The 12,508-nt window shown below is 34.8% G+C and overlaps 2 protein-coding genes across 6 annotated transcripts; one reads left to right on the top strand and one right to left on the bottom strand.

Annotated features, from left to right (window-relative positions):
• The first annotated feature begins 1,886 nt into the window (after nucleotides 1-1,886).
• Nucleotides 1,887-9,373, top strand: LOC140973832 (uncharacterized). 5 transcript variants are annotated; one of them, XM_073436921.1, is made up of 16 exons: nucleotides 1,887-2,147; nucleotides 2,225-2,308; nucleotides 2,429-2,502; nucleotides 2,595-2,628; nucleotides 3,040-3,098; nucleotides 3,261-3,375; nucleotides 3,491-3,528; nucleotides 4,723-4,820; nucleotides 4,898-4,953; nucleotides 5,778-6,045; nucleotides 6,182-6,297; nucleotides 6,731-6,784; nucleotides 7,331-7,396; nucleotides 7,916-7,990; nucleotides 8,153-8,230; nucleotides 8,989-9,373. In XM_073436921.1, exons 1-15 carry the CDS (start codon nucleotides 1,992-1,994, stop codon nucleotides 8,213-8,215), a joined length of 1,356 nt encoding a protein of 451 aa, XP_073293022.1. In that variant the 5' UTR covers nucleotides 1,887-1,991; the 3' UTR covers nucleotides 8,216-8,230; nucleotides 8,989-9,373. The 5 variants fall into 5 exon arrangements, with proteins under 5 accessions (XP_073293022.1, XP_073293023.1, XP_073293019.1 ...); XM_073436922.1 differs by having other exon boundaries at nucleotides 1,888-2,147; nucleotides 8,153-8,215; nucleotides 9,043-9,373; XM_073436918.1 differs by having other exon boundaries at nucleotides 1,888-2,147; nucleotides 8,153-8,215.
• Nucleotides 9,374-9,800: 427 nt separating this feature from the next.
• Nucleotides 9,801-12,128, bottom strand: LOC140972264 (NADPH-dependent aldo-keto reductase, chloroplastic-like). The gene is made up of 5 exons (XM_073434712.1): nucleotides 11,938-12,128; nucleotides 11,370-11,545; nucleotides 10,970-11,213; nucleotides 10,505-10,684; nucleotides 9,801-10,064 (listed from the first exon to the last, which is right to left on the bottom strand). Exons 1-5 carry the CDS (start codon nucleotides 12,055-12,057, stop codon nucleotides 9,837-9,839), a joined length of 948 nt encoding a protein of 315 aa, XP_073290813.1. The 5' UTR covers nucleotides 12,058-12,128; the 3' UTR covers nucleotides 9,801-9,836.
• Between the last annotated feature and the right edge of the window lie 380 nt (nucleotides 12,129-12,508).

The raw sequence follows: 12,508 nt of genomic DNA, 5'->3' as shown, positions 1-12,508 counted from the left end.
CTTTTGAGATGAGTTATAAAAATAACTATCTCTATTGTTTTCAAAACCACGGCCTCGATCACGACCACGACCAATTCCACGTCCACGTCCACGTCCACGTCCACGACCACGACCTCGACCTCGACCAAAACCTTGTCTTTGAATTTGATTTTTGTTTCCAGGTTTAAATTCATTTTTACTTGCAGCATTTACTTTTGGAAATGCTGATGATCCAGTGGGTTGGGACTGATGATTTCTCATTAGTAGCTCGTTGTTTTTTTCCGCCACAAGAAGACAGGCGATGAGCTCAGAATATCTCGCAAATCCACGCACTCTATATTGTTGCTGTAAAATTATATTTGATGCGCGAAACGTGGAAAATGTTTTTTCAAGCATTTCCGATTCTGTGACCTCATGTCCACAAAATTTTAGCTGCGAGATTATTCGATACATCGCTGAATTGTAATCACTGACTTTCTTAAAATCTTGGAATCTTAACATATTCCATTCATCACGGGCGGTCGGAAGTATAACTTCCCTTATATGTTCAAATCTTTCTTTCAATCCTTTCCACAGAGCCATGTGATCTTTTTCGATGAGATATTCACATTTTAAACCTTCATCGAGATGTCGACTCAAAAATATTATAGCTTTTGCTTTTTCTTGTGATGAAGATATACCATTTTCTTTAATGGTCTCGCTTAGACCCAATGACTCAAGATGCATTTCTACATCGAGAGTCCATGGCATATAATTTTTCCCCGTAATGTCGAGTGCAACAAATTCGAGCTTTGTCAAGTTTGACATGGTGGTACTAAAAAAAATTATGATGCATTTTATTAGTTAATGAATATTGCAATACAAAGTAATGGATAAACAACAAATACAAGCATTCGTAAAAATAAAGAAAACACATGAGGAGGATATTCTCCGATAAGTACAAGATTCGTGAGTATTATAACCAAAATAATTAAAAATAACTTTGTGAAAGCCATCTTCTTTTTTCTTCAAAAATTTGATGAAGAATAATTTTAGAGAAGAAGAGAAAGTTGGAGTGATTGAATGTGTTTGTGAGATCATATTTATAGGGCAAAAACTAGCCGTTTTGTTACCGTTTATGACCGTTGGTGTACAAGAAAATAAATGTATGTATTTGTATAATTTTATGGTAATAATATGGTGTATATAATATTAGTAATGTTTTAAATAATTATGTATATCATATCACAATATTATAATGAGGTGTCATAAGATATTTTGTTTAAAAATCTTATAGACTTTTATACTTGTCGTATCCCTTACCGGGAGTGTGGGATGTCGTCTTAACATCCTCCCAGGATTTATAACAAGTTTTTTGAAAAATTTATTTTTATTATTTATAATAACATTATATTATATATTAAATATATAAACAATAAATAAATAAACAATAAAATAAATATTATTACTTTTGTTATCTTTTTCTTCTGTTTTGGAGCTTGGAAAAATATGGAGGACTTTTAGAGCTTCGTGCTGATAACGTGTTGTGAAAAAGTAAAAATTTACGGTAAAAAGTAAAAATCTCAAACTCTCAAAATTTACCAAACAACACACTTTATAATATTTTTCTCTCTACTCAATTGTGTTTTTCTTCACAAATGAGAGATCTATTTATAGAAAATTTTTACAAATAATCCAAAATTAAATTACATCATTACCTTCATCATCACACACAAATTTCAATATTTAACACCTAATTTTACCTAATTTTCAACATTCAAATATTCAATATACACATTTTAAATATTATTTTTCAACAATATATATACATGTTATAATTATCCTTATTTTTATTATTTGGTTAATAATTTTAATAATGTAAATATTTTTTGAGATAATATAGGAATTTCATTTTTTGAAGTGAATATTATTCGAAATTTATTTAATATTTATTACAATTCTCCATTCGCGTCTCCCAATTCCTTCTGCATCCCAGCCTTCATGCAATTCGATTGCAGATAATTGAAATTGAAATGAAGAAAGATAAAGGAGTGGTAATCGCAAACTCTAGCTGGGAGAATAATCGGCGAGAGGATGGAGAAGATTCGGAGCAGCGGAAAGAAATTGAACCGTCTGAAGTTCTTCCATTCTCCACTCGCAACGCGTCTTCCAAATACGATTTTGTCAAGGTTTGAGTTTGTGATAGGCATGTGTATTTCCCGAATTTGTGTATTTTTAGTTGGATTCATTTATCGATGATTTTTAGGTTAAAGTGTGGTTGGGTGATAATGCCGATCACTATTACGTGCTCTCTCGATTTTTGCTTAGCAGAATGTTGACTGTAACTAAGGTATGGTATCGTCGTCAAGATTCCTTCTTTTATGCGTTTCATTTCTGGGTTTTGCTATTGTTTTGTTTTGGTGTTTCTACTTTTAGTTTCGCTGACACTGTTTTATCGTCCTGATTACAGATTCCAAATCACGTGGCTATTAAAATTGCTCTCGAACTGAAAAAGCTTCTTATAGACAACAGCCTTCTTGACGTGTATGTGCGTGCTGCTGTCATTTTATTTGGTATTCTTGCTTACAGTATGTGAGGAATGTTTGCTGGTAACTGTTGTTTCATTGATTTTGCAGCTCACAGTCGGACCTGGAAGCTAATTTATTTAAGGTACTCTGTTTTTTCCTTTTCCTTTTGTTAACGAAAATTTAATAAATGCGTTAAAGACCTTTATATTAGAACAAACTACCATTTCCTGGATGTTGCTTGAGTATTTTCTCCTTTAAGATTTGCTTTATTTACTTATATCAGGCTTTTAAATGTGGTGGTCATATTTTATTTTGGCAGATAATATGAGCAAAAAGGCCCCTTTTTTTGGTAATTGTTCCACCTTCTGTATGATGAATAATTGAAAAAGTATACTCTTCAGGCATATAAATAGCTAGCCTGTGGTACAGTTAGGAATTATGTAGCTTCACTGCAAGCCGGTTTCACTTTTTTCCTAGTCTTTTTTTTTTTCCATTTTTCATCATCTGTTTCTGTTTGATGAAGAAATTTTCCTACTTTCTTTGGGACCTGCAGCTTATGGAGCGTCGAGGTTTTGGGCAAGAGTACATAAACAGATATAAAATGATGACAAGGCAAGTCTAGGTCTGATTGTTATCGATATAGCGATATGAAACTCTTCTAATTCTATTTTTGAAAGGTTCAAAATCTTGGGTTACATTCTCCTAAATCAATTAGAAAAAAATGAACTTCTGAAACTTCTTTTTCATTCTCCTCTTCATGTTCTTTATCTTTAGATTTCACCATCAAAGAGTGCCACTGGTTATTCTTGTATGTGGTACCGCATGTGTTGGAAAGTCTACCATTGCTACTCAACTTGCCCAAAGACTGAACCTGCCAAATGTTTTGCAGGTGATTTCTCTTCTGTATAATTGCTTGCATCTTTCTTGAAGAGTGATTCCAGCACTTCATTTTTTTAACTTTTCCATTCTCGTACTGATTTTAGTATATTTTGTTAATGGCACAGACAGACATGGTGTATGAGTTACTACGGACAGCAACAGAGTAGGTGACTGTTTTAACGCACTGATTTATCTTTTTTTCACTGTGACAATTTATTTTCAAATCCGCACTTAAATGATTTCATGAATAATGTTTTGACTTGTTCTTCCCTTTATAAATGTTGACTTGTCTTTTGGGATGGTACGCCTATTAGGTTTATAACCTAACATTGGTGCTCTCGCCGATAGTCGGCGTAGCGGAAGAAGCGACTAGAAAAGGGCTATCATCGGATCATTGTCGATAATAAAAATTGTAGGCTGGATTAAGGTGCATGATGCATCCACTGAATATTGAGAGATGAGTGAAAGTCGTCTAGAGTGGGCCGCCGCGGACGTCAGCTTTTTAAGGGGTCGGCAATGTTACAAATGTCCCACATTGAAATATTAAAACTGATAAGAGTAGCTTATAAGTCCATGAGGATATACAATTCAGTAAGCAAGTCTTTTGGGATGGTATTCTTCTTGGGTTTATAACCTAACATCAAGTCTTTTGAGATGTTACCCCTCTTGGGTTTATAACCCAACATCGGTGCTCTCGTTGAATGTCGGCATAGCGGAAGAGACGACCTAGAAAAAAACTAGCATCAGATCAGTGCTGATAATAAAAATTATAATCTGAATTAAGGTACATGATGCATGCATTGAATAGGGAAAGGTGAATGAAAGCCAGGCTTCTCAAGGGGTCGGCAATGTTACAAATGTCCTACATTGAAATATTAAAACCAAGAAAAGTAGCTTATAAACTCATGAGGATATACCACCCAATAATCAAGTTTTTTGGGATGATAACTTTCTTGGTTTTATAACCTAATATGTGCTCTCTATCAAGATACTAAATCTAACAAGAGCTATTAAAACTTAAGCGGGTAAGTTATTTCAATTTGAAACTGTGAGATTATATTTACAATGCTCTATTTTATGACATACATATTCATCAAATATCCATTAAACGATGATAATTCTTAGCCTTGATGAGTGAGTTCGTATGTCTTTGTTTTATGTGCGACGGAACCTTGTTTGAAGGTTTATTTGTCAGATCCCATCGGAGAGATATTGGTTGCTTCCTTCCTCTCTCCCTTTAAATTTATTGTCATTATAAATCTCTCTATTCATAATATTACAACCTATTAAATTGCTGAGAGATGTTGTGCAATCTTGCGTAATATTAATCACTGATTCGTCTATAAGTTTATCTCAGTGCACCATTAATGTCTTCCCCTGTATGGGCACGAGACTTCGGGTCATCTGAGGAATTAATAACTGAATTCTGTAGAGAATGCCGGATTGTACGTAAAGGTACTGCATAGCTGTACTTATGTTACTCTCAAGAATTACAGGGATTATGACAGGTATATTATTGGTATTGCTTGTAGGTTTGGCTGGTGATTTGAAGAAAGCAATGAAGGATGGAAAACCAATCATAATCGAGGTATGATTTTTGACAATATACTACTGTGCTGGCTTAAAATATGGTCATTATGCTCGTGGTGAGTGTTAGTTGAACTCCATTGTAAAGTAAGTAGCAAGGTCAATAACCATAACCTGTGAAAATAAATGGGGGTAGAGTACAAGTAATACGCATGCTATATGGTCCAAATGGCGCTTCCAAACAAAAAAGAAGCAGTCAATGAGGTGGAAGAATTTTGGCAAATTTAGAACTGAGGGTGAACAGACCAACAACCCACTCTACAGAGTCGAACACAGAGAAACTTGGTTGAGTGGCTCAAGTAAAGACGGCTGGAGAAACAGACGGTGAAGAAGAAAAGAGAACCTTAAGCAAACAGCAGTGTTAATAACTGCAATTTTGGGTGGGAAAAAGTTTCGATTGTCTTGGCATATTTCTACTTTGATCTTTAAGTTTGTACATTACTTGTTAAGAAAAATAGCATATATCTGAAAGAAATGGGAAAATTACTCGAGAAAGATTTTGCTTAGGGAAAAAGAAACTGTCATAACCATCATAAGTGTGACAGTAGAATCAATATTATCGTGTTAATAGAAATCGATGTAGAGTGCGAAAAAGAAAGAGTTATTACGAGAAAGAAGAATATGTGAATATGCTCATAGTTGAAAGTTTTAATCCCATTCTCAACGTCATGATAGTTAGGAGTTGTTCAGCAACGATGTGTTGATCACTAGGTGAAGAAGAAATAAAGGTGGTGGTAACGAATGGCATGGATGTATATGCAGTGGAATGGGACACATATAATTTCTGCACTCATGCTGATATTTGGTTATTTCTGACAATGGCAGGGAATACATTTGGATCCTAGCATATACTTAATGGATGATGAAAATAAATCACCAACAAAGTCTCCAGAAATAGATAAAGAGAAGGGTTCAGAAAAAAGTAAAAATGGAATCCCAGCTCAGAATAATCATAGCGATCCATTTGGTAATCAACCCGAAAATAATTCCTGTGCCCAGGTTGGTAGTTCAGGGGAAACAGAATTTGCCGTGGATATGATTTCAGGTGCTCTAAAATCTGTGGATATAAGTGGTAACACTCCCAATGATGAAGGTGAAAACTCTCATTATTTCCTGCGCTGCTGTATAATATTACTGAATTAGACTATCTTGAATTTTACTTTTCTTCTTTTAAGTATTATCTTTACCAGATTAGAATTTTGCGTATAAATTTTACCTATTTCTTTCAGGTGGAACTGTAAAAGAATCTGATGCAATTGAGGCTCTTCCTAACAAAAAGGACAAGGCTGGCGCTGAACCCATAATTATCCCCATAATTCTAAAGATGGCTGAATTTGATCACAAGGTCTGTTGAAAATAGCTTCTCCTTTAAGTGTTGTCGTTATGAGCAAAGTGAAAAGCCGAAGTCCTTTTAAACTCAAAAGGTTACCTGAATCTCCGCTTGCTCGACAAGCTCAGGATCATAAACCCTTGACTAGTTAAGATGTGCTACATGTGTAGGCCCATATACGAGTGTAAAAATTGACAGACTTTTGTTGGAGATCTTGTGAATTTAGAAATAAAAATAATCATTGAAGGTAAAGTTGATATGAAACACGAATTTTGTGTCGATTATTGGAAGATTAAAGTGACATTGAGATGGGAAACTTTTGATATTGAGGTATACCACCCTGTTCAAATAATCAGCTCGAGGATATGGATTTGGGGATTCTGTCTTCGTTACTATTGCCCCGATTATTCTGTCTTCTCAGCATCATACTTTTCTTGATTCCTCTCAGGCATTGCTGGAGGAGTGGATATCTACTCGGAGCATTGAAAAATATCCTATTCAGGTTTTACTAATTTCTCTGTCATAGAGTTTGGTTCATTTCGCAGACTTTATGAAGATAAATAACTGTTCTTCTTGTAGATTAAGTTGCTGATTATCTTTGTAGAAAAATAAGTGAAATTATCTTGTTTCACCTGAACCATATTTTTTGGTGGTGATGGTCATGCATCGTATCCCCTTGTTGATGCTGATTCTCTCCTGATATTAAGTTTTGTAATATTGTTCAATGTATAGAGAAATTTTGAGGAACATTATGATACTATATAGTATTGATGAAAATAAATCTTCGGAGTCACGGGGACAGGCATAATTTTACCTTTTTCTACCGTACGTTTATCCGTGTGATAAAACATTGTTTGCTGGTTGTATCTATCAATAGTGTAGTAAGCTCTTGCAGGTTCACGAGTCTTGTAGGTTTGTATTTGTTTTATTTTGTTAATTTATATACTCTGCACGACAGTGTTTGATTAGACTCCTGCTCTTGCCATCTGTATTGGTTTCAAATAACAAATAAATCTTTGACACATAAACCTTCTCCAATATTTTCCAGGACAAGAGTACACTAGTTAGCAACTTAAAAACACTCCAGGATTATCTCTGTTCATTTAGGTCACAGGTATGTATGTTTGTATTCTACAAAAATATTCATCTTATCGAGAATGCAATACAAGGTTAAGTTTTTGAAGGTATTCAGGGTCTATCCGGCTGTAAAGATATCCAGGATACTCCTTCCTTTATGGTACTTTTCGAAAGTTGTGAAGAAATTTGCCTAATAATTGCTAGTCAAATAAATATCCCTTAGTTTCAAGACATAATAGATTGAAAATGTGCAAGTTATTCTGTTCTCCCACATTAATCCTAGTAACTATATTAATCGGAAAGCAACTGCTATCTCAGCCATAGAGAAAACAAACAGATTTTGCCAAAGCAAAGTTGAAATTCCACGATATGGTACAACTGCAACTCCTATCGACAGCATAAGCACATGTTTTGCAAAAGTAATATGGAATTCCAGAATATGGTCACAATTGAGCAAGTTATTTTGTTAGACAAACCGCATCGTGGGCTTATATCTTACTATTTTATCTTGCAAAATATATTTTAACTTATGGTGACGGTGTTTTAATTTGAGCAGGGCTTAACAGTTGTTAACATATCAGCGACAACCTTCCCTCAAACACTGGATTGGCTACATAATCATCTTCTTCAGGTTATTGAAATCTCTCTAACATTGTCTTTGTTATAGTATTTTGCTATCATATTTTAAGATTAATGAAAACTGAGCAGAGGACTCTTGTATAGGAAACCATTATGTTTTCAACAAAATACCAATCATATCATTCTGATCAATATGTTTCCTTTTTTACATCAGTGTATCGAGCAAGGTATACCATCTACTTCCAGTGGGAGTGGTGGTCAGACAGTGGAAAATTAGGTCAGTCGATTCGATGTATTGTTTCTAGCCATCTATTTATTATATTCAACAATTTTTGTTTCCTCCTGTGGATTTGTCCTGTTAATATCTGTTACAAAATAAATAGCTTTATAACATGTAACCCAGGTCAGTGGCGTGAATGGTTTTGGGGACAAACAACAATGTAAATATTTTATACATTGAATTTTACGAGACATATTTTATGGGGAAAACATTTAAATTTGTACTGCTCCATTGAGTGACAAATTAGGCGTAAAAAATTCAAAGATTTCGTTGAAATTGTTCCACAATGGAATCTGATAAGTGAGATTTCGAGTTTTCATAGTCCAAAAAAATACGAATCCGGAATGATTGGGGGTAAAGCGTCTGTAGGTGAATTTTTGTTCTACGTCTCCGATCACGTCTAGTATTAGTAAAAATTATTGGTTGCTTAATTTTAAAAATGCTCCTCTTACGAGAGTTTCAAAAGCCTCTTTCATCCGTTGTTGTATCTGCCAATTTCATTTACCTAGAAAGTGATACATGTGTTGCCCTTGAGACTACATTGTTATTGTCCATAAGTGAGTAAAACAAACATGTTCAAAATAGATAAGATTTGCTGCCAAGAATTTTCATTCGACAAAACTCATAGATGAAATAGGGGTTCTTCCTTATGCTTTGACTTGGTCCAAGTGACAGGAATGCAAATTAATGCTTGATATCGTATCTTTATGTGATAACTTCTGTATATCAGCATAACAATTGTCAGCATTGTAATACTGCAAATGGTTCAGCAAAAGAGAAATGGTGGTTCTGCTACAAGCCGGCTGTAACTTGATTAAGTTTAGGTCGAGGATTGAGGTCTGGGTTTTAATGTTGATGGCTGATTGAATTGAAGTACCGAACGATGGACGATTTCATTCTCTCAGTTCACCACCACCACCACAGCCTGCTACGAACAACGGTGTATTACTTGTGTACTGTCAGGCTTCTAAAGCTGCCCGTTAATTGCACAAACCTCGGGTACACTTTGTTTTGTTCAAGGATCTTGCCGTTGACAGCTTTGTTACTGTCGTGTTCGATTTATGTAATTTTAAATCATATACGTGGAGTTGTAAAAATTCGAAGTTCTTGATGTCATGAATGTTTTAAATGTGGTGTTTGTACATTGTTTCTTAATTATTTCCTTGTCTTTAAATGGTCTGACTATTTCAGTATGGCTCTACGGGCAGTTGTTTTTCACCATTTCAGAAAAATATAATAGTTCGATAGAGTCTAGGTCCGATGGTTATCCCGTTGAAATTTGTAGAAGGTGAATAATGCATGATATAGCAATAAAAAGATTATGCCCGTTGGTCTCGAGCTACTCCATAATCTCTGTGTCTCCAGTGCATTAAGGTAACTAGGTAAGAGGAATTATGTGAGTTAGTTTTTGTGCTTGCTTTGGCATTTTATAACTCAAACTTTACGTATTAACTTTGATCAAATTCGACAATTGAACAAGATAGTATGAAAAAGGTGCCGTGGCTTAAGGCAACCACAAGATCTGAAAGAAAATGAAAGACATGATTTGCATTTAAGGATTGTGAGGGGGCATTCGTTTATTTGTAGCGGGAGTACAACAAACATTTTGGTACGATGATCAAATCTCACCATCCCATAAATCTTGTATGGTCCTGTACGGGCTTGTTGTTTGATTGACATAATACTCCCCCCTCATTATTTTCCATTGCTCCATCTGTTCAATTTCAAGTAAATCATCGTCTTCTAGTTCGAGATCAAGGGCTCCTATATTCTCCTTCAACCTTTCTTTGCTGAAACTCTTTGCGATTACGCTTACCCCCTTAGACAATCCCCATCTCAGAGCAACCTTCAAGAAACATAAAAACATGTTACCTTTGGCTGAAGTGATGTACTTGATCCAACTTCATCGAGATTTTTCACGAAGGCACGTGTCTATGCATTGTTAACCAAGGATATTTCTAAGTTGGATACCATTTTTTGTATTTTACATTTTCACAAATTCACTTTTAATTGTTAACTCAAACACAAAAACTGTTGCACTCGACGTATATAATATCTCTCATATGTCTGGACTGGTCTTGCATGTTACTTTAGGTCTCTACAAGAACACTAGGGATTTTTCTAGGTCAGTTAAACTGTATTTGTTCAGTTATTTAACATAAATGGATGCTTGAGAAAATCGCAAAAGACACACTAGGGAGATATGAATCATTCTCGTATATGCCGATGCAACATGGAGTGAATGTATAGCAAGCACTTTCCCAATTCGAGACTTTCATGGCTTACCTGAGCTGGGGTCGCGTTGTGTTTATTTGCAATGGATTGAATAATGGGATTTTGAACCACTGCTGTTGAACCCCAATAATTGCCTGGTCCACCAAGGGCTGAATATGCACTTACATGGATATTGTAATCCTTGCAAAATTCTCTCAGTTTACTTTGCCTCCACATAGGATGCATTTCCACCTGTATCAAATCAACTTTATCAGATTTCCTCACCATTAATTTCTCCTCTAATCATCTTTTGAATCTTTTCCTAGTTGATCACTTGCAGAAAAAGTTGATTACACTATCCATGTTCAATCTTTCCTTTTTAAAAGTACTGTTTGTACATCATTGTCTCTCTTGTGATTCAATGGAAAAAAAATTTACGTGCTAGCATTTGATTTTTATATGATAAAACTGTTTTTAAAAAAGTAATAACAGTGACTCCATACAATATAGCCTTTTGAGAATGACACAAAAATATACCTGATTGACAGCAGGAATGACTGATGCATGATCGAAGAGCCTCTCTATCTTTGTGCAAGAGAAATTGCTTACACCAATTCCTCTACACAAACCCAATTCCAGACATCTTTCCATTCCTTCCCATGTTGTCTCAAGGTCTAGTTGATCGAAATCTTCTTCATTTGGCAAAGGGTTGAGAACCCATGGCTTCAATCTCACAGGCCAATGCACCAAGAACATATCTACATATTCCATCCCAAGATTGCTGCAGAGGACATGGATACTTTCAAAACCAAGACCTTGTAAACTTTCTAGAAATGTAAATTTTATTTCAAAATGTACTGAGTCGCGATTGTCGCCAGGATTTTCTGGGTTAGGCCTCACTAAAGTGTACTTTGAAGATTTTGTAATTAGTACTTACTTTAAAGTTTGTTCAAGGGCTGAAACAGGGTCGTGGTGATTACTTCCCCACAGTTTAGATGTGACAAAAAGTTCCTCTCTTTCAACAAGACCATTGGAGATTGCTTTGTTCAAGGCGTTTCCCAAGGCCGGTTCCGAGCCGTAAATTTGAGCAGTGTCAAAATGGCAGTATCCCATCTGTAAGAGTTGAATCTTGGTTGAGTTCACGTTCAACATGCCACTCACATGAGAGATATATAACAGAAACATGACTGTACTCGCAATGTATTCTTTTCCATTATCACTCAATTAAAGACATATAAAGGGCGGTTTGATGGATTTCGAGGGCGGAGGCGAGGCGATTGTTCCTGCTCACCATCACACCAGAAGTAAATTCTTACATATGCATGTTATTTTCTTGAAAACCTTTATTATACAAAGCGAAGGTGAAATCAATACATATTCTTGCAAACCTTGAAGAAAACACATTATGAAAACTAAATTCAAAGACAAAATTTTGAGCAAATATCTACTAAAGAAGCACATTCATTAAATAAGATTTTATCGAAAATGTTTCAAAATTTGCATACCTTGATGGCCATTTTGACAGCATTTTCAGTGGTTCTTCTATCATTTTCGGGGGAGTAAGTCCCCATTCCAATTGTTGGTATGGCCATTCCATTATTCAATACCTGATAATTGTCTCTCATTCTTTGAAATCCTCAAATATATTCTCTCTCAATTTGTATTCACAATTTGCATGGAAAACTCCATAAGTGGATTGGCTTATTTATACTCAAACTCTAGAGGGAAGAATTCCCATTTAATGTAATAAACTAGATTGTTATTTTTGAAGTAGTTATTTGAAGATGTCAAGAAAATATTATATTAATAAAGAAATGAGGGGATCTTCCATGTCTTGAGAGATACCCCAATTTCTAAAAACAGTATCCTAAAGTACACAACAAGGTTTAGGGATCTTAATGTATTTAACTTTATCTTTAAAAATACATACTTTAATTAAAATAAAAATAAGTGGTACTTTGTTGCAGATTTTCATTAATAAGTTTTCCAAGTTGAGAACATGTTTTGATATATTTTTGACAAAATACATTATTAAAATATTAAATTATTATTAAAAGAAAATTTAGAATTACTTTT

This window comes from Primulina huaijiensis, chromosome 3 (genome assembly GCF_012295235.1).
Source record: "Primulina huaijiensis isolate GDHJ02 chromosome 3, ASM1229523v2, whole genome shotgun sequence".
NCBI lineage: Eukaryota > Viridiplantae > Streptophyta > Magnoliopsida > Lamiales > Gesneriaceae > Primulina > Primulina huaijiensis.
This window is presented reverse-complemented; position numbering and strand designations above follow the sequence as displayed.

Coding starts and splice junctions, on each gene's coding strand:
- LOC140973832 (XM_073436921.1), top strand. CDS start 1,992: ATGAAGAAAGATAAAGGAGTGGTAATCGCAAACTCTAGCTGGGAGAAT. Junction 2,148..2,224: donor CCAAATACGATTTTGTCAAG/GTTTGAGTTTGT, acceptor GATGATTTTTAG/GTTAAAGTGTGGTTGGGTGA. Junction 3,376..3,490: donor ACCTGCCAAATGTTTTGCAG/GTGATTTCTCTT, acceptor TTAATGGCACAG/ACAGACATGGTGTATGAGTT.
- LOC140972264 (XM_073434712.1), bottom strand. CDS start 12,057: ATGAGAGACAATTATCAGGTATTGAATAATGGAATGGCCATACCAACA. Junction 11,214..11,369: donor GCCCTTGAACAAACTTTAAA/GTAAGTACTAAT, acceptor TGTCCTCTGCAG/CAATCTTGGGATGGAATATG. Junction 10,065..10,504: donor ACAACGCGACCCCAGCTCAG/GTAAGCCATGAA, acceptor TGTTTCTTGAAG/GTTGCTCTGAGATGGGGATT.